The following is a 21,417-nucleotide window of genomic DNA, read 5'->3' on the forward strand; positions in this document are numbered from 1 at the left end:
GGGAAAGAAGAAACTGCCTGGCAAAAACAGCAACTCTGGAAGACGGCACGTCTCCAGCCTCCCAGATCAGCACAGTGGGACAGAGGGAGGCTGAACGCGCAGCTGGGTACACGCAAACACGTGCAGCAGCAGCTGGGCTGCAGGTCCACACCACATGGCTTGAACACCAGGCAGGGAGGGACTGCCACGGGCCGCCCAGGCACAGACCCTGTTGTCCTCCTCCAAACCAACATCGCCAGCTCCTGGAGCCCTTGCTGGCCAGTTAGCGAGCAAAGGAGTAATGGGGAAAACACCACAGCAGAAACGCTGCGGAGGGCCGGGGTGAGGCTCGTGGCCACCAAAGGAGGCGCAGCGGCACTCCAGAGCTCCTTGCTCGTCGTTCCTCCCCCAACCTAGCAGTCACTTCTGCTTTAAGCTTTTGGCTTCACACAGTTAATTTAAGGCCACCAGTTAAGAGAGGTCCCTGTGATCTAATATTAGCTGATAAGCTTGTTTATGTTTGTGTTGCTAAGAGAAAGCTGGAGCTTTGGAAACACCGAGCGGACCAAATGCTGCCGCAACAGCTGCTGGCGGGGACTGAAATCCATAGAGCGCTTCCCTGACAACTGTTCGCCATTTTCCTTTTTTATTTTACTTTACTGGACTTGGTCTCCTTCCAAAATAAGCTGTTCCCGATTCGGTGACCTCTCCTGTTCCTCTAGATCTGTGTTTCCTACGGGCAGCTTCCCAGTCGTGGAGTCCTGCTGTTAGAACACCCATTCACAAAGGAGGTTTCTCCACCCACAGACACGACGCATCATCGCTGCGCTTTGTCCCCTCTCAGTAGTTTCAAAACATCAATTAAAGGTGGGAGGAATTTTCTGGTGTTTCTTTTTACATTACCATAACTCACGGGAGATGGTTCTCTACTGAAAACGCAGCAGACTTAAATAGATCCTCTATATTGTTTATAGAAACTGTTTTGGCAATAAATTCCAATGCAGGAATATTAATAGATGCTCTTTTGGGCATCTCCAAGTACTGACACAGTCGAGTTCCCCACCTGCAGACAGCGCCGAGGGTCTGGGGGGTTTTGAGGAGCCGGATTCTCCAGGGAAAAGGCTAACGCAACTTGACTCTGGGCTCCAAACGGACCAAAATGGCGATACTGTTGTGAAAGGCTCTGGAGCGTGAACTGAACGCACAACGCTCACTCTGTCCTCGCTCGCACAACCTCCCTTTGCACCGGGAGTAGCTTTGGCAGCTCACCTCAGTTCAACAATCCCTCGCAAGACGACAAGGAGCACACAGAGCTGCTCCTAAGGCCGAACGAGGAGGACACGGAGACAGCCCGACACTAAGCCTAAGACATTCTGCAGCAGCCAGTTCAGGCCACATCCCTGCACACAGTGGTGATGAAGGTGGCTTACCCATGACACCTTTAAAGCGTGCCCCGTGCCAGCTTGGGATAAAAGAGAAAAAGCCCCAACAGCATTAAAAGTTGGAGGATCTCTCACCCAGCACACACTAGCTTCTGCTGCAGCGGACGGCGAGCAGCCGGCAGCAGCACGGTGCAGCTGACGGTGCTGAGCTCCACCACCTCCACCTTGGCAAGCTCATAATTCCTGTTATTGCTTTTCACATCCTTTGGCTTCAGGCTGTTTAAAACATGTCAGAGAACTACCTCTGCCAGGAAGGTCTGTATTTTCAGAAGTCATTATTTCAGTTTGGAAGAATCTAATTACTGAGAGTGTTCTGTGAACTGGTTGTGAGTTGGAAATGCACAGTTCATCGCTGCTTTTTATTTAGTACCATTTCCTTTCATTGCTGCCATCGGACACTGCAGAAGTCGACTTGCTTGCCGGAATAAAGACAGATCATTCGATATTCTGTACTTAAAGGCACACTGTAAATTCCCTCTGAAAAGAGCACTGACTACCCCAGGTTTATATTTCCCTGGACTTAAAATAACCTCATGTGATAAGAGAGAGACACCGCCAGCTAGATCTGGAGTGACTCGAAATGCTGCCACTGCTGGGACAGCCTCAGCTGCACAGGGCAGACTCTGCCTCCACACTAAGCCTCCTGTATGGCCACCCAAGGGAAATGCCTGCTGCCAGAGCACAGTCCTCTCCTCCTGCACCCCTCACCTACGCGCTCCAGGAATATTGGTTTTCCCTCACAGACTGCACAGGGAATCCAGGGGACTTGTCCAGCGGGGCATGTATGAACTAGCTGAGGAGAAGCAGAGGGATGGATCTACTGTGGACATGTCTCAGTCTAACGCTTTTTAGGATCGGATTCATGTTACAGAACCTACTCCAAGTAGCTATGGGGCTCTGTCCCCCTCTGCATAGAGAGACTGAGGCTAGTAGCTGCGATGACTACTGAAAAACAAGGCTGAGATACTGAAAAGACAAGCAGAAAATTATGGAACTACATTTAACCATAAGCCAGCAATGACTCTATTTAAAACCTTCAGATGGAGCAGGGGCAGCAGCCTGTGACTCCACATAGCCCCTAAGAAACAGTTCTTGCACCCCCCCGTCACCACCACAGGAGAGCTGACCACAGAGGAGGACCAACACACACCGGCACTCTGCTCACTGACCTTCTGCGCTCCCTGGCTTCCTCAGCCGAGAAGTCCTTTCCTGCAGTTGAGGTGGCACCGGCATTAGCAATACCGTTAGCAGAGCCGAGCACAGCGCGGTTTGTGATTACACCTAGGGGGGTGCTAGCAGAGATGCTCTCTGGGTTTTTCTCTACAGCAGAATCACTTTGTTGCCTGAAAGGGGCTCTGAAATAGAGAAGACATAATGGGAAGCAAAGCAAGTGAACTCAACTGCTGACAGAGACCAGCCGCCTTGAGAGAGCATTGACAGCTCGTTCTAGCCTCGTGTTTTTGTAGAGAACAGCACACATTAAAATGAGTCTTTAAAAACTTACAGAAGAATAAGCAGGAGGAATTCATAGGCTTCACAACCCTGTCTGTGGCAAAAATGATTAGAAACATGTACCTGGTGAATAAGCAGAAGGAATGAACTCCAAGGGCTTGTACCGCCGACGCCCAAGAGTAGCCTGAGCAACACGTTGTGTCTACAGCAGGGGGGAAGAGGGCACAACTGGCCACTCCAGCCAGCGAGGAAGCTACAGTCACATAGCTACGGTCACACACGGGCTGGTAAGTGCCTGCAGGTGCATACGCACCGCTGAAACCGTCCAACACAACCATTTTGGGATTTCTGAGCAGCGCTTCCCGTGTGGAAGTGTACCTCCACTCCAGAATTCCAAACTTCCAACCCAAACGCTGATTTTCGGCAGCATTATCTCCCTGTGAGCTGTTACCTGGTGGACTGGCAGGCAGATGCAGTAGTGTTCGCACCGAGAGGTGTGGGGCAGGAAGAGACAGGTTGCCACGGGGTGCCCAGTGAGGTAGATGACCCAACGGTAGTGGGTGAGGTAGCTAGAGATGTATTGCGACTGGCTGAAATGTAGGGACTGCTGAGGTCACTACTTCTACCAAATGAAGCACTGTAAAACAGCACAAAATCATGTCCTTCAGAACACAGAAAATACTCAACAGAACATCACCACAGCAGGGCTCTCAGCTGGAAAGGGAGCACGGATTTCATCTTAGCAAAACAGAGGTGAGGAGATTAGAGGCCAGCGGAGCTGCGGCCAGTCGCTCCCGCAGGCTGGCACCAGCAGCGCCCCTTAGCTAAGCCTGGCCAAGCTTCAGGGAGAACGATGGCGTGGAGGTGAACGGGCAAAGATCGGGGAAGGGAAATCCCTGCCACAGTGAAAGCGGCGCACGCAGAGCACCCCGTGACTGGGAAAGGCAGAAACAACGAGCGAGGATGAGGATGCTTAAAGCAGGGGAGGAGAGAGTGACACAAGCAGGTCTGGCTGCATCACCTCCTAAGGATGCTCAAGACTTCCCCTTTTAAGAACCTGTTTTCAGTGGCTTAAAGCTTTGGGAAAGATGATTGGTTCAGGCTTTGATTTTCCTCAAGGCATGTTTGGCACCAACCCTGTATTTCTGGAAAAGAGTTAACAAAACTGTCCAAAAAATATTCAAGAATGAGCAAGGGAAATACCTGTTCCGCCAGGTTAAAACAAACCCTCAAAACCATCATTATGGCAAAGCTCTAAGTGTTGACGTGCTCATACGTGGAGGAGAGGGGAAGGAGACGGGCTCTCACGAGGATGGATGAAATCCGGCAGAACCACCTCAGTGCTTGTGCCAGAGCCTCAGGTACAGGCTGCTCGTTGTCTGCACAGACCAAACAAACACGGGCGTGCGATCCAGGACCCTGCCACGCCTTTCCAGCAACTGGTATTCCTGGTTGCTACTGGTCAGACTGGGCTGTCTGCAGGATCAAAGGCTAGGAAGGCTGGGAGGCCTCTCGCCTCCTGCATCCTAATGACTCCCATGGCAGTGCACATGGAGGAGAGGGCTTGCACCAGGAGGAAAAGCGCACCAGGACAAAGAGCTGTGGGTTTCTGGGAAAGCCAGAGACAGCGGACTGGAACTGGAAGTCAACACTAGAGCAGCCCAAAGCTGAAACAAAACTTACAACGGGCAGGACAAAAGCCAAGGGCGAGAGGTAGAAGAAGGATCCAGTCCAGCTCACTTAGGCACCCAATTTACAAATCATTTCTACGTGCCGAGGCACCCAGCCAGCCCAGGACAAGCAGCTGGCTCCTAGAGAGCCAAAGGAGAGAACTGGACGTCCTGGAAGGCCTCCGTGGGGAGGAACCTTCCATTGGGGCTCTTCAGTTGATGGCTACTTGCCACATCAGGTCAGAAGGGAACAAAGGAATAAGCAAATTATTGTCACCAGGTAGCAACCTCCACCAGACCCTAAACAAAGCTTCCTCTGGAAAGCTGGCCCTGTCCAGAGCACAGGGAGCAGGAAGTCCTCTTGGAAGCAAGTGCCTCCCTTCTTGGCTCTCTGAAGCAGAGGAAATGGCCAAGCCCTGGAGATGGGCTGGGAGGAGGTGAGAGCAGGGAGTTAAGCTTGGCTGGTGTGGGCATGCGGAGCGAGCAGCCGTCAAGACACAGAAATGAGGGTACTGAGGAGATGATGGTAGTGGAGCGTAAGCCAGGGGAAGGTAAAAGAGGAGCCGCAGAGGAAAAGGCTATGGCAGCCCTGGGGGGAGCAGGGTTGATGTGGCACCATCCTGGGAGAGCCCAAGGCTGGGGCATGAGGGGTGGCTGTGAAAAAACAGAAGGAACTCAGTCGGAAAGGGAGGGCACGGAGGGTTCTTAAGTAAGACCTGTCAAGGACTGTCTGACAGAAGGGAAAGGGAACAGGTGAAAAGGGGAGAGAAGGGGATGGAAGCAGCACCAGGTGCCTGGGAAGCAGAGAGATGGGGATGCTGAGAGGGGAGGAAGGAGAAGAATGGAGAAGAGCACAGTGATGGCATTGTGGGGCATAATGCTCACGAGAAGGGAGCCGAGGCATTGCCAGCGCTGCAGGGATTCACTCCCCAGCCTGTCGTCTTGCAGGGGTGGCACTGCATGGTTTGGGGAGGACTCTAAGGCATTTATTCAGTTGTTCACATTTGATCTGAACAGGACCCCAAAACTGCACAAAAAGGGTTAGCTGGGGGATCTCCTTAACGAGCCGCCATAGAAGGGAGGGTTATGAATTTACGCTAAAGAACTCAACATTAGAAATTAAAAAAGGCACTGGCTCACTAGTACTGGGTCTCTAACGTAATCGCTGCTACAGAACCATGAGGGAATGAGCAATGAAATGGAAAGCAACATTTCAACTCAATAAAGAGAAGTACTTCAGGGAACAGCCACAGCAAGTAGAATTCCAAAGCTTAAAACCCCTCAAAACCTTAAAAACCGTCCACAAACGCTAATAAAAAAGGTTCGCACAAACCACATCACTATTTTTTTTTAAACACCCTGCCAGAGGGGCGAGCAGAGATCAAACCACGGTTTGCTTATGGCAGTTGGCCACAGCGGTGGCTATTTAGTATGACCGCTGGCTCCTCAATTCCCGGTTGCTGGAAGCAAGGGCAGGGTGGGAGGTGGGGCCTGCTCTTCAGTTATCCTGCCTTTGCCACCGATCCTTCAACACCAGCTGCTCCCAGACCAGCGGGGGCTGGGCTGCGCGGACTGTGAGCAGGCACACAGCATCTGGGTAAAAGGAAGGAGAAACGAACTGTGGGAAAGGTGATGTCATGCAGGTGTGTGCCCGTGCGACACGGCTGATGCCAAAGGAAGGGGGTGAGTTAGTCCAGTCTGTTCTGCCAGTTCTGCTGCAAGTTATTTTGTTCCCTTTGAAAAGAAAAGCCATCTTCAACCGCTGAAATGGTCCATGGCTGTTGTTTACTCTTGCTTTGGGGGTCAAATACAGCACTTGAAGAACATAGCTTGGCGTCTTCATGGAGATGAGGTAAAAGCTGAGGTAAAGGGAAATGCAAATGGACCGAGTACGTCATGTTCACTTTAACTCTTCCTCTCTCAGAATGAGCTTTCTTCTTTTGGAATTGTGTTCTAAGTTTTGTTAATACTTGGAAATGCCAAAGAGCTTATTCTTAACAGACAGCCAGGTCCCCTTCCTCGTCTTGGAGGCTGATGCACAAGGTTGGAGAAATCAGAGGTTCAGTATGATTATATTTAATTTCTCTGTGCTCTCTTACAGAAAACCATATGGAATAGGGGTCAAATGGACCAGGATTTTCCCGTGAGTACGTCAAGTGCCAAAGCAGTGCTCTTTTTAAAAAAAGCACTCTTTATTTCTGCTTGGCAAAGCCACTTGCTTGTAAACCAACACTCTCCTGTAGAGGCCAGAATTCAGCCTTTGCGACGAGAAACTGGCGTTAGCGCAGAGCCGCTGCCAGCCCAGCCTCTGCCTTCGCCAGGCTCTGCGCAGTTTAGCCAAGGAGATACAGTAGGACCGTGTGGCTGGAACACTGCATCCGGGCCTGGATTAGCTGGGATAATCGGGCAGTGCTTGTACAAGTGCAGCAGAGCCACGTGAGCGTAGGGCCGGGCTCAGCCTGGGAGCAGGAAGACATGCCGGCTGCAGGAGGCAAGCTTTCCCTGGGTGATCAGCTGTGGCCTGTCAGGCTGCCTTTGGGAGAGACGAGCTCTAGGGGCCTGTCATCATGTCCCAGGATAGATGTGAAGTCACTGGAATGGAGCAGTGGATCGGGGAAGTCGACTGAAGCGGCTGTTTCACCTTTTGTGGAAACGGATCTGTACATCCCCAGCTATTGGACAGACACATCCTCAAGCACAACCTGCCTCGACCAGCACAAGTACCAGAAAAAAGAAAATCCGCCACTTCCCAGGTCTCTCAAGCAACTGTTCCGTCTTCAGAACAGTTACTTAGTTCTAGATCTAGAATTTGGTGAAACAGTCCAAAACCTTGAAATATTTCTGCCCTTTCCTCAGGCACAGATCACACCACTTTGCAGCATGACACGTTTATAAATGCTGCTTCCACGGTTCCAGCGCCAGCTAAAACAAAGGGGAGGTGATGGCACTGTACTGGCACAAAGGGCTGGACCTCCTCCTCACTGCTGAGAGGAAAACTCAGTAATGCATCATCAACCCATCTCCTCGGTCAGAGCCAGCCGTTAACTGGTACTTCCAGGAAAGTGAGCCTCTGCCTTCTGAAGGGGTAACAGATCCCACCAGTTACAGACCTGACACAGGGAACTGCTTTCCTGATTCGGGCTTGGCTGGTTTACCAACGACCAGCCTCTGCCATTCCAGAGACACTGTGCAGGAACTGTGTCCTTCCTGTCACCAGGAAATGGTTGGAGATGTCAGTCAGTGCTGTAAGCCAGGCACAGCAACACTGCCACTGCTCCGATAATGATGCTATAAACATGGACTAATAGAAACCAAAATCAGAGATAAGCTACAACTTACCTGTCAATAGCTATCTGAACAATGCTTCCGGGCTGTCACTACCTCATTCTGTTTTTATGACTCCTTTTGGTTTTATTATCTAACCACAACACTGGCATTAACCACTTTGAATCATGTGAACAAGAGTATTTAAACTCAGTTCAGCAATTACAAATCCACAAAAATGATGGTCTTTAAAAATACTGTTTAGCCCGACAAGTGTTGGCAAATCTCGATGTTTATTTTCTGCTCTCAGCAAAGAGGGTCCCTAGGCCAGTTACACTGATGCAGTGAGCAGCGAACAGGAGGCTGAGGTTGGGAGGTTGGGAGGTGTGTTAAGAGCAGCGCTGTCTGCCTGGGAACCTGCGTACGGCGGCGCTCACGTACCTTTTCAAGTAGGTAGATACGTAGGTGGTAGGTGCACCAGGATGGGGAGCTTCGCTTCCCTTGGACTCATCCCTCCATGGCTGCCGGGTGTAGGAGCCACTCCGCACCAGGTTAGCAGCTGACTCTCTAGCGTGGGAGAGAGCACAAGGTTTGGTTAAGAAAAACTTCTGGAGTCTGCTTTTGGCTTTTTGATAGTTCCACACACAAATCCTTCCCTTACACCTACGTGCAGCATTGGTCACAGGTGATGCCACCACCCAAACCCCTCTTCTGGCCTTCACGCCTGGGTCTGCTATTGCCAGCCCTATCGCTTAATCACCAGGCGACGTAAATGCTTTGCATAGAGAGGAACACGATCCTTTTTAGTTAGAAAACTTGCAACTGAAATTTATATTGGCCATAAAAGTAATTTAAGGTATTAAATAATACAATTTTACATTCTCTGTATCAGACAAGGTGGCATAAATGGACAGACACAGCAACTGCAGGGGAAGGTTTATGCTCCGAGGGATCCCAACAGTGACAGTAAAGCACCTCAGGATGGAAAATCCTTCACTAGACAGCAGCGGAAAACAAACAAAATATTTGGCAATACCTAAAACTACTTGACAAGCTATCAATAAATTACGAGTACCAGTTATCTGAAATCGGGGCCCCCTTCCCTAACACACGCTTCGGCAGCATGTCCTGGTCTTCTCTGGTCTCAGGCAGGACCTCAGGCTTGTAACATAACACAAATCCTTTCGCTCGTACCCTGCAATTATTCTTCATTTTTCAGTTGCTGTGTCCGTGCTGCCACCCTGCCAGACATCTGTGGGCACCATGAAGGGAAACTCGGCTGCTTTGACAGGAAAGAATATTGGGAAAAATCTGTACTACACAGCACGTCTGGGCACCATCTGTTCACGCAGGTCAGCTCTCCTCGTCCCCTACTGTACCCAGCAAAGGACACTCGGCGGCAGGCAGCTGGATGTGCCACTCAACAGCAGCCGCTGCCAAAACCATTCAAACTTCTCGGCAGACACAAATTGTCTGCTAAACTCCACAGCACAGCAACTGGCTGAAGGTAAGGAAGAACGCAGCAGGGAGGTTCCAGCAAAAGAGCAGCAAAGATGCTCAAACTGTGCAGAAATTCTATCTGCTGTGACTCCATCACACCAATCACAGCTCACCGTGACTCCTCGGTATGTGCCTTTCTACCACGACCGTGGAAGTGGCTGGAAATGAGGCTGAGCTCAAATCTTGCTCCTTCCAGCACAAACTGTTTGTAGAGATCAGCTCCTCAAGTATTCCTTGAGATACTAGATACTGATCCCACTTATTCTGTGGTTCTCACCAGGGGCAGCCACACACATTCACCTCTGCAGGAGAAACAGTTCCACCCGGGAGAGAGAGCTCACAAACTCCAGTGAATCCGACATAGGGAGAAGAGGGACTGAAGGCAAGTGACAGAAGTACAAACCGAGGCAATTGCATATAAAAGGAAGAAGTATGTGTAGATCCAGCTTCCTAGCTGGAGACCACAAAGGTGGGAACACGGGGTGGAGAAAGCAGCCTGTTGCCCCACTCACCTAAACAAAAAGCAACGTACCAGAACCTTCACAGATCACAGAGAGCTCTTGATACTGTGAGTTCTCTGTACTTGGGACTGCTGAGGAAATATATGAAGCGTGACTACAGAACTATCGACAGGAGCCCAGCCTTAAGTTCAGTCTCACCTGTTTTCTTTTTCTTCTATATCGCTTGTACTGTTTAGTCTTCTGGGGGCTATTGTGGCAAGATAACTCTTGTTGTCTTTATCCTGGGGATGCAAAACAAGTACTTCAGCTGAGCATCTGTTACACTTCCAGCATGTTCAGCGACAGCTAATTTCACGCTCACATTTCTTTATCTCTGAAAAGCACTCTCCTGACTAAAGACAACTGGTTTAAGGCATCTTCTTGGGCAACACACACCACAGCATAAAGCACCGCCTCTGAGAAGGATTTCCTCAAGAGCACACTAAGGAATAAAAGCAGTTTCCAACTAGAACTACTTATAAATCACAGAATCACAGTCTGGTTTGGGTTGAAGGGACCTTTAAAACTCCTCCAGTCCAACCCCTGCAGGGAGCAGGGACATCTGCACCCAGAGCAGGGTGCTCAGAGCCCCAAGAGCCAACCTGACCTGGGATGGTGCCAGGGATGGGTCATCTAACCATGAGCAGCGAAGGTACAACTAGTGGATATGTGGGATGGAATTCACAAATACAGCTGGTAGATACAGGAGGAATTCATACAGATGACAGCGAAGGAGAACTTCCACTGCACGTGTGTGCCACTGTCTGGATTACTTTCTGGTAAAGAGCTGGCAGCCCTTGTTCACTGGTAGCCCACTCCAAACTGAGCAGGAATTTGGCTAACGGGACACCGAACTCCAGTACTGCACGAACAACTGATAGGGTAGGAAGAGTTTTCAAAAGAAAAAAAGAATGAACTAGACCTCAGTTTGCCATGGATACAAAACCCAGCAGTAACTCAAAGCGAGAGGGCCCTTAGACCTGAACGGTAACGTCTGCTCAGCTGGGATGCACTAAAACGCCTTCGCTGGAAGCCAAACCTTCTCTTTGTTGTCTAACAACGCCGATATCCGAGGACTTGACGAGGAACGATAGATAGAAGACGTCTTATCTCTCTGTGCCTCTCGAGTAGCAGCGACTTCACTCAACGTGTTGTGACTGCCAGTCTTCCGCAGTCCCAGCCGCCACGAGGAGGGGGACTCGTCTTTCTGCTCGTCCGCCTTGCCGAGCCAGCTGAACTGCAGAGGAGAGAAAGGGACATTTGGAAGAAATAAGAGCTCTGCAAGGCACAGTCTAAGCTCTGAAAGTGATTCAACAAGCCCCAGTTTTGGCTGGGCTACACTTGGAAATGGAAGATGGAGTGACTTTGATTTCCTGCTTAGCTTTAATAGCTCAAGGTGAACTCACAGGGATGTGAACTGCTGCAGTGCCCTCATCCCCAAGGACTGACAAGGAAAGAAATCCTGTGTCATCGTGCAGCTCCCTTTGCCTACCTAACTCTGCAAAGCTCTGCCAGCTTTGTTGAAAGAATATAAGGAACAATGAAGCTTTCATTAGCACCTGTTTAGGAACGGAGAATTATTCAGTAAAGGCAGAAAATAAAAGTAATCGACTCTTTTGGGACTAGCTGCAAATAAAACCCCTACACAAATCAAAGTGGAGAGAGTCCAGAAGCCATCAAGATCACCAGGGAGCTGGAGCCCACAACAAGGGAGCGACTGAGGAAACCTGGCTTGTTCAGCATGGAAAAGAGAAGGCAAAGAAAGGATCCAACTGCTGTGCTAGGTGGCGGACGGGGTTTATGGAGCATATGGAACCAGACTTCTCTACAGCCAACAGGGAAAGGAGGAGGAACAGACAACTGACAGGAAGGAAGACATACCTCCTGGTAGGAGAGATGCCGTGCTGGGACAGGGAGCAGGAGAGTGGGGCATCTCCATCCTCAGAGACTGTGCAACACTCAGCTGAGCTCAGGGACTTCAGAGGAACATGACACAAGCTTGAAGTGGACCTTGCTTTGAGCAAGAAGTTGGACTACAGGCTGCAGAGGCCTGCCGTAACTCAAACCGTCCCATCGCCAGGTAACTGTGTATTGTACATGCGGCGCTTCTGACAAGCAGATGGGATTCCTCAAACGTACAACTGCTTAAACACACAGCTTCAGTTCTAGCCATCAAGACTCCCAAACAGATGCCTACAGCCATTCCAAAGTGGAGCCTGGGCACCACAGGAGAGACACAGGGGCTCAGCACCGAGTTGTAAAGCAAGCAAAAGATTAGGAATTGCTGGAAAAGAACAGCACATGAAACATGAGCCCATTATGCTCTGTGTTACTGCAGGGCACAGTCACATCTGTGATACCACGTGCTGCTTGGCTCCACAGCTCAAAAGCAGAAGGGGAAGAGGTTCAGAGAAAGGCAACAGGATTGAGAAGAGCGAGAGAGCTTTTATATGAACCAGCAGACTCCAGGCTGAGGTATGACCAAGGTACTCCAAATCCTCAGGGGGACACAGAAGGGTGAATAAGGATCAATTATTTCTTGTCTCTTCCCACAAAGGAACGAGGGGCAGCAAACCAAACCCGCGTGGGGCAGGCTGAGTGGAAGAGGTGCAAGAAGCTCTGTGGAAGGTGTAATTGAGCTGAGGAACCCTTTGCTGCTGCACAGCGTAGGATCCCAAACATTATGGGCACTCAAGAAGTGGCTGCATAAATTCAGAGAGAAAAAGTCCGACGGGCTACTGAATACAAGAAATAGCACAAGTCCCTGAAATGCAAATTGCTAGAAGGGGGGAAGAGAAGTCCAGCTAGATGCTGTTTTCTTTAGTACCTTTTGATGGTCACTGCCAAGGGCCGGATACTGGGGGGTAGATAAGGCTGATACAAGAATAATTACACCATTTTCCACGTAACAAAATATCTGACATTATCCAGAACAAATGAAGCTACTGGGGAGCTCTTCTCCCCTCACTGACTCAAGACTACAGAGATAAAATTACCCCAGCAGCATTTGAGCGATGTCTCCTAGCTACTGTCACTGTAATGCAGATGCTTGGAGTTAATCTGCACTCCACTGACTCGGGCGCTTCCAGCCGTCTGAGCTGATGCTGTAACGTAGTTTTGACACTTTCCTCAGAGAAAGCTCGCACCCACCGTTAACGCTGCCTTCTGTAAAACACAGGAGCAGCACATGGGAATGACCGCACCAGTGGAGGGCTCCACAAGCCCTCGCATTTTCCCCCATAAACCCCAACCTGACAAAGGGAAGCAGCCGATCTTAAGTGATTGAGGTCAAATTAACAACCGCTTTGCACACAGGCCCCACTTCTACACCCCAACAGCTTTAGTCTACGTTAAACAGCTGCCACGAGTGAGAACAACACTCTGCGGCCGGGAAAAGGTTAAGTGAAGTGCTCGGTCTTCCCAGCACCCTTCTCCCTTTGATACTTCCCCTGCCTGAGCTGACAAGCCCAGCAGAGCTCTAATTCCTTTGATCTGGATGAGAAGTTAGACTTGTCAAAAAGAAAAAATTATGACGAAGCAAGACATGTTTTCCCTCTACCATGTACCTAGTGCTTCAGACGCTGGCGAGGTGCCTGCACTGCATCGCTGTTCTCCATATGCTGGCACAAAAAGAAATCAGAAGCGTCAGCTCCCGGTCCTGAGCAGAACAGAGTCTCCTGGTGCCATCTAGCTGAGTGACGCGAGAGCCAGAGAATTCAGATAAGATTTCGGTAACTCTACTTCACCTTCAAAAAGCTTTCATAGCCCAGCGATCTAGTCAGATGCAAACTTTATCCTCTCTTACTGGGCTGTAACATCACACCACTGAGTTTGGCAAGTTGGAGGCCCTTCAGATGATGATGATGCCAAATCTACTGCTGACAAATCAGCTGGAACCAGCTTAGGTGAAAGATCTCCTGCTGGTCAGAGACTGGGATCAGCCTTCTCAGACCTGACCGCCACACAGCTTGCTGGGGTAAGCTGGGCTCTTGCGAACAGCGTGATCTGCTGTGGAGGGCAAGAGATCCAGAGCAATCTTATCGTACAAACATCCTCCTTCATGCCGTTCCTACGCTGTCAGTAACACAGAACCGCACACTATTGCGCGTTCCTGAGCTTGAGTCTTACAGCTCCTCTGAAAAGCAGCTTCAGAGCATCCATTTCCCAGTAAAACCTCCTGCTTTCGAGCACTGTTGGAGTCCCCATTGATTCCAAATTCACTTACTCTTCTGGCAGATGCAGTGAAGGAGCTGGGCTCAGGTGGTGGTATTTGCTCAGTGATGCTAGGCCTGGTTTCATGGCTGGAGTGGTTGGCAAAGGGCTCCTCCTTCCTTTCTACAATTTTAAACAAGAAGAGAAACCAAATGTTTCAGTATTGCACTTCCAAGGCCCTTCTTCACAAGCACAGAGCGCACTCAACTCACGTTCGGTATCGCTGTGACCTCCGCACGCCTCAGACCGTAAGCTGACACCAGCACCAAGGCTACCCTGGGCTTTCTGCAAGGCTTCCCACTTAGGACAGAGTGTGATTTTGCCAGGCAAACTTTCCGAAATTCATCCCGACAGACAAGCAAAATCTTTGCAGAAAGCACCTTAAGAGGGACAAACAGATTTTTTGTTTACACACAGTTTTGTTTCCTGTCAGGGACTGTTCTGCCCTTGTAAAATGTGGGAAGAAGAGCAGAATGTGCCATTCCTACTGGAGTACCTCCATACTGGAGAACCGGGTGTTAGAGCCCACGTCCCCGAGCAGGCCTGCTGCTGGATTGATCCGCTGCACAGTTCTGTGGCAGTTCCTCATGCTGGTGGGCAGAATTTCTGGTCTTCTACAGCAAAATCTGCTTTTCTGCAGGAAACTAGGACTGATCCACACCAAATCCTTTAACGGGACTCATACCAAGCTAAGCAAACCCTAGCCAAGCTCCCTGCTTGTTAGACAAGTCAATTTTTTTGTGCACCTATGCACCACGCTTGATATAAGAACATTCTCCAGACATTCCCAGGAGAGGGTATGCAGAAACTATGTCTCAGGCAACAGGTTCACCTGACAGGAGTGCACAGGGCTCGAAGACAATTTCCCAAATGCTGCCACATATGAGAAACGTGCCTGAGAAACAATGTACCTACACCCACAGAACCACATTCCCTTTTGCAGCTATGAGTGCCTCACGCAGTCCTGGGGTTGAAAAAACAAATTCATCAGGAGTGTAAGCACCCAAGCAGCACTTGCAAATGAGGAATGTGCGGTGAATAAACCTGTTACATCTGAAAAGCAGTTTGGTGTGCAGTGTCTGCAAGGATGGCACCTTGGAGCGTGAAGATCCATCCTTCTGAAACAAACGTTCTCACTCCTAGAAAATACGATTCAAGGACAGAAAACAGAGGAGAGCAAAGCCAAGAGAACCATTTCCAAATCACAGCGGTTAGCAGGACTGACAGGTCCAGACTAGAGACAAACACGCATCTCCCCAAGGAAGGTCTCCATGCTACTGAAGTCTCAGCCACCTTCCTCCCTCCCTGTGCTACCTCAGAACGCCCAGCAGCGTCACCTCAGTGTCTGGAGCCTAACACCCAGATGCTCCGCACTTCCACACAGCCCTTCCAGGACGGGACCCCAGGTCACCATTGCTGCTGCAGCCTGCCCCAGCACGCAGCGCTGCACGGGAGCGCGCGCAGACAGCAATCACACTCCTTCGCTTGCTGCGAGGCTGAAGCCTGTAGAACACAGCGGAGAATCCTCAGTGGGGGAGAACAGCCCTGCCCTGCCGCCGGCGGCTCTACAGGCCAGGGGATGGGGACTGGCAGCCAGTTCTGCAGGTTCATAGCGCAGAGGTCAGCTTTTACGGTCAAGCCTAATTAAAAGGGAGCAAGCTTAAGTGGTAACGACAGCTTGGAAAGAACTCCATGTGGGAGCAAAAGGAGTCAGCTGCAGAAGGACAGGGGAGCTGCTCGTCCCAGCAGCGCGAGGCAGCAGGAGCACGGGCAGCGCTGGCATTACCGGGGGTCCCACATGCTCTAGCACCAAAATTTCAGCTATTAACACCACAAATTCCAATCAAGGGAAACCAGGAAGGATTAGTTCAATCTCCCCGAAACAGATCTGGTAAGACCGAAAATTTAGTTCTCTAATTTGGCATAAATATAATTTTTCTTAAGGTTTGTTTTTGGGGGTTTTTTTGGTTGGTTGGTTTGCTTTTTTATATTTAAAAAATAAACCAAACCAAACCCCACTGAAAACTGCCCTGCTTTAATTCACAATAATTGCATCTGGTCACAGTTACCATGACCAGCACAGCCAATGACCGCAGAATTGTGGATAGCTCTTTCTTTTCTTACAACCCAAAGCCAAGTTCTTAATTGTTCTCAAGATGGATAAAATGGCATTAACGCATTTCTCTTCCTTTGCTTGAAGAACACAAATTTCTAACAGATTCTAAGACATGCGGTACTCTGAAGCACTCCAGCAACACCACTGCTCATCTGTTCTCCCACAGTCTCTGCAAATTCAAATTTACCGCAACCGGAGACCCTCCAAAACATTCCTCCAAATAAACTTCTGTATTTTACTGCCAGCTCCTACTTTGTTCTGCCTTATGCTCAGTTACTAAAGGAGTTAAAAATTTTTGGTTTAAAAAGATCACTCATATTTTGGGATTTTTTCCCTTCATCTGAACTCTGAACTGTCCTGGGGTCACCCCAACCCTCTGCAAGGCTCCAGGCTGGGGGAAGAGCAACTGGAAACTGCCCAGGGAAAAGGCCCTGGAGGTGTTGGTGACAGCGGCTGGAGAGGAGCCAGCAGTGTGCCCAGGTGGCCAAGAAGGCCAATGGCATCCTGGCTTGTACCAGCACTGGTGTGGCCAGCAGAACCAGGGCAGGGATCGTCCCCCTGGACTGGGGGCACTGGGGAGGCCACACCTCCAATCCTGGGTTCAGTTTTGTCCCCTCACTGCCAGAAGGACCTTGAGGGGCTGGAGCGTGTCCAGAGAAGGGCAATGGAGCTGGGGCAGGGTCTGGAGCACAATGGGCTGAGGAGCAGCTGAGGGACCTGGGGGGTTAAGCCTGGAGCAAAGGAGGCTCCAGGGAGACCTGTTCAGAATTACAAGGGTGTGTGAATATTACATCTCAGAAGAAAATGAGAAGAACTAAGGGAATAATTTCCATGTTTTCAAAACCATGCCTCCTGTATCCCTCCAAGCATTTCAAATGTTGAGCAGATAATAAAGCACAATTGTTCTTAAGACGGTCTTTGAAACCTTGACATCAATAATTTCCCAGTCACACACACAAACTGACACCCAGGTCCACATCAGCTGGGCAAGTTCCTGTTCATTTTATTAGAGGTTTCAGAAGTTGACAGGGCAGGGTTTAAATCCTGATTGAAATTTCTCAGAGGAGCCAATAATCTCTCTCGAAAAGGACAGTCCAGGTAACGAAGCCTGATGCTTAATCATCAAATGCTTTTTGTCTTCAATTTGTTTTAGCTTTAGTGGCCTGAATTAGATTAGTGTAATGTGCTTTACTCAGTGAATTAACTCAATAAAAAGCCCTAGTATGGCTTTACACAAAATTTAATGCCGAGCGCTGAAGTGCTTCCCTTGGTGAAGGCTCTTACGCTGTTCCCGAGTCGAACACCAGCAGCTTCACCTCTTGCAGCTTTACACACATCAGAGGAGCTGGGGTCAAGTTCCTGCTGTGTTTACAAGAGCTGGCACATTGCTGTGCAGGGCCGCTCTAGTAAAACCCTGATTTATGGAGCAAATAAACGGGACTTGTACTGCACGCCCGGTTCCACCCCTGACCTCTCCACGGCACTGGAGTGATTTAAATGCCAAGAGACTCTTTCACCGTGTGACTCTCACACCCAAACACCCTTTGTATCTACCAGCTCTGCAGGGACCCGACAGGATTCTCGGCATCTCTCCTACTGAGATAGACGTCGTAACTGAGGGGACTGGAACATGGGACAGTTCGACTGACACAAGAAGCAGGACAAAACTTTACACTTCTCTGCGAGAACTCACTTATTAGTATATTGGGATACAGGCCAAGCAAGCTGATGTTAAAAGCCGTTTAACCACTAAACACCTCAGTCCAAGATCCGTCTGTGTTTGCAGAAATACCCAGTCCAAGTGCTGGCCTACTGTAAAATTAAGTATCTTTATTTAAACCTTCGGTGCTGCACAATTACGCTGTTTAATTAAGGAAGCCATAGAAATTACGGAAGAGGAATGGGAGTAGGATGCCAGCAATATGCTCCAAGGTAAAGACTAACGTGACTCAACGTACTTCATCTTTTTCCTGACTCTATAATAATTGCAAAACATAGTGGAAAATAAAGTTCCTCATCTCTGTAATTACACAGACCAGCTTCAGCCCTTCATTTCACTCCTCTGACCCAGACACACGAGGCTACGACCTTCCTACACCTTCCACTGCTCTTCTGCCGTCTTGCAGTAACTGGAATATTCATCCTGAGATGGGCCAACAAGGAAAAAGCTTGAGAACAACCTGTGAGCAAAGTGGTGTCTTGAATTCAGGTGAGCTGGAAGAAGAAATTAAAATGCTATCTGCAGCTTCTTTTTGGAAAAATTATGCTGCATTTAGATCAGCTTTTTTAGTACACCAGCTACAGAGTTCTCCAACGCAGATCCCAAACAGATCCCCTAATGTTGCTGGATATTATTAAACCCAAGTCCATGCTAAGTCGTACCTGACTCCTTCTCAGCATCTGATTCGGAAACTTCATCTTCTTCAGCCTCTTCCTCTTCAGAACTAGAACTGCTGGAGTCCTTGTTCTCCTCCTCCATTTCCATGGACTTCAGCGTGTCTTCCTCATACAGAATCTTCTCTTTGCTGCAAGACAGAGAAATTTCAAGGACTACCAGACGAGCAAGTTATTTCTGAGTTCTGCTTCTCAGGAACACATTGACGTGATTCGCTACATATAGAAGAAGAAAAAGGACAAAATCCACCCACGGACTCAACATCCCAGCATTTCCAGCACTGCCCATTTGCCGTGGATTCCAGTGCCAGTCTCACATTTCCTGAATTTGCAACCATCTCTCAATCAAAAAAAGAGTGGTTTCTCTTTTCCCAGGGGAACACAACTACGGGCTGAGCTGGGCTTTACGGCTCCGCTGGGGAAGGTGAGGTTCCCAGCCAAAAGGTCAGATAGAAGGTCAGCAAAAGCAGAACTGGGGGACCAAGCACAAGCCAAGGCTTTGCTCTACCATTCAGCAGGTATGTTAAGAAACAGCTAAAACTGTATTTGAGAGAGCTCAAAATTTCAAAGAAACCATGAAATGAACAGTAGAGAACTTCTGCTGAAGCAGCTGAGGCCGGCTGACGGCTCGCAGACGAAGCTGGTCTCCCAGTACTGCCTGTGCAGTTTCTTCTCAACAGAGGAGAGAGACGTACTTGGTGAAGATCCTGTTCCGAGGCTTGCCGTTCATGTCAGCTTCAATTAGCTTATTCCTCGTCTCCTTCTCACTTCGCAACTGTCAAAAAGGCCAGGAAGATTGCAGAAAGAATGAAAAGAGATGTTTTAAAAGCCACCTCAGCACAATCTGGTAACTACCAGAGCTAAGGCCATCCCAACCTCATTCGACCAAAAATACTGTGGATTTGTTTGATAAGCCAATTCAGCAGATGCCCTTCTGCAAGAGCACTGGATGTCTCGGACTAGGGCTCCACACCCAGCCTGTCCTTAGACCCAAGCTGCGGTTTAATAAAACATTCGGTGTTGTCGGCAGCAGTTGCTGCTGAGACCCAGAGTCAAGCACGGAGTTCCCCAGTACTACCCGGGCAGACGCAGCACTGCAGCCTGTCCCCGTGTGTGCGTACGCCCATGAAATCAGGCTGGATCCAGATGAGGCTCAATCTCAGAGGAAAGCATTCCAGTGTGCCCTGGTGAGGCAACCGGTGGATCTCCCACAAGGATGGGCCACCTACACCTCTCAAATGCCACCAGTAAGTCTTCGCACCAAAATATCTGCCATCGACGCAACTGAAATATTTTGCCCAGACAGTGGCATTATTAATTTTGTCACCGCAGACAGACAAAGCGCCACCAAAATATTGTTTCAGTACCTTCTAGAACACAGTTGGGGTAGAAAAGAGGATGGCATTGAAGGCTCACTTTCAAGGCTGTCTCTTTTGTGTCATGTGCAGCCTAATTCTTCTTTCTCTTTTGACAGGAGCTGACACCAGGCACCAGAAGCAAAAGCTCTGCAAATTCTGAACGTGGGAAAAGCTACACGGAGCACAGCAAAGAGCCAGACTGTGGGGTACAGCATGTCATTAAACAGAGTGAACTGCTGGAGCGCAGCAAAGGGAAGGGCAGGCAGCGGGCTGCTCCGTTCACAGGTAATACAGGGACTGGGGAAAATAATCCATGCCCAAATCAAACGAATCGCTGCCAGCAAACAAACCCCCTCTTCTCTCCTGTGGCAGCAGTAAGTCTTTTAGCCAGGACAGCACAGTGCTCTGCTACAAGATTTAGGTTAAAAAAAAAAAGAAAATCTGATTGAGAGCCATTTTGACAGGGAAATAACGTATGTAGAGGAACGCCGTGGAACTGCTGGAAGTTTTCTATTTTAAGTGATAAAAATGGCACAGGGTAGACACACGTGATAAAATGGTATTTCTATTAAAAAATCATATCCACTAAAAAAAATAGAAATGTGATAAAATCTGGACTCTTCTTCCCAGCTCTCCTGTAGTGTGCTGCACTCGTTTAATCAATGGAGAAGGCCTTTCTACACTGCTGCTATTTAGAGAACAAGGGGGGTTGCCAGCCCTGCCAAGTGGCCTAAACCCAGACTCGTGCCCATCCAGGACAATTCCGGTCGTTGCGTTGCCTTTTCCTTTTCTCTCGTGTTCTGCAGCTACCTGCGGAATCCCGGTGTGATGAGAGGGGAGGAAATCCACAACACACCACCCATAGTATTTATCAACACCTCGGTGAGGCAGAAGCCGATTAATTTTTAAAAGGATTCTGTGAGTGCTAAGGACGTTATTTCGGGGTGCCAGCAGCTGGGTTAGGAGCAGAGCGCGAGTTCTACCACCCACGTTGGCAGTTCCTCAAAATACCTTACTGGGTTTTATCAGCAGTGTTCTCATTACGTCTGTCTCTGGAGCCAATGAGTGTAAGAATCACTCGTTTCAGCGATTCTTACAGGGTTTTACTGCTTTTAAAGAAGGTCGGTTTGCTTCTTGGAAGCACCCAAATGAGATAATTGAGTGGAAATGCAATTTCCAGATGAAATAGGAAAAAATGCAACGCAAACCCAACCTCCTGGCTTGACAACTGGCTTTACTTCGATGAAGATATACTTTTACTTTCCTTTTTTACGCCACCTTTTTGCTTATAACCCCTTCCAATACCTCCACTGTGTTACGAAATGACAATTTAATACTGTTCTGAAATCACCGATTTCTTCTAGTCCAGAATTTCCTGAAGCTTTGAACTTCTTCTCACTCACTCAAAAGTCTCCCTGTGGTAGGAAAGGCTGACACACTAACAGATCTCTCCCACCACTGAGAGCGCAATTTCCTTGGATGCAAACACCAAGGTGACTTGGCTGATCACTCATCAGGAGAAGAGCGGCT

The 21,417-nt window shown here is 49.2% G+C and overlaps 1 protein-coding gene across 1 annotated transcript in view; it reads right to left on the bottom strand.

Moving 5' to 3' along the window:
- LOC104488875 (protein phosphatase 1 regulatory subunit 12B-like) overlaps positions 1 to 21,417 on the bottom strand; it is a gene marked incomplete at its 3' end in the record, with an annotated part of 44,350 nt that overhangs the window by 14,244 nt on the left and 8,689 nt on the right. The window contains exons 6-13 of the mRNA XM_010130968.1: positions 19,225 to 19,304; positions 18,518 to 18,660; positions 14,033 to 14,142; positions 10,847 to 11,044; positions 9,967 to 10,049; positions 8,249 to 8,374; positions 3,325 to 3,510; positions 2,591 to 2,776 (exon numbers count right to left, since the gene is read on the bottom strand). Of these exons, the coding sequence (XP_010129270.1) occupies positions 2,591 to 2,776; positions 3,325 to 3,510; positions 8,249 to 8,374; positions 9,967 to 10,049; positions 10,847 to 11,044; positions 14,033 to 14,142; positions 18,518 to 18,660; positions 19,225 to 19,304 (1,112 nt within the window). The remainder of the gene's footprint in view (positions 1 to 2,590; positions 2,777 to 3,324; positions 3,511 to 8,248; positions 8,375 to 9,966; positions 10,050 to 10,846; positions 11,045 to 14,032; positions 14,143 to 18,517; positions 18,661 to 19,224; positions 19,305 to 21,417) is intronic.

The sequence above is a fragment of the Buceros rhinoceros genome, unplaced genomic scaffold (assembly GCF_000710305.1).
Source record: "Buceros rhinoceros silvestris isolate BGI_N320 unplaced genomic scaffold, ASM71030v1 scaffold4102, whole genome shotgun sequence".
Lineage (NCBI taxonomy): Eukaryota > Metazoa > Chordata > Aves > Bucerotiformes > Bucerotidae > Buceros > Buceros rhinoceros.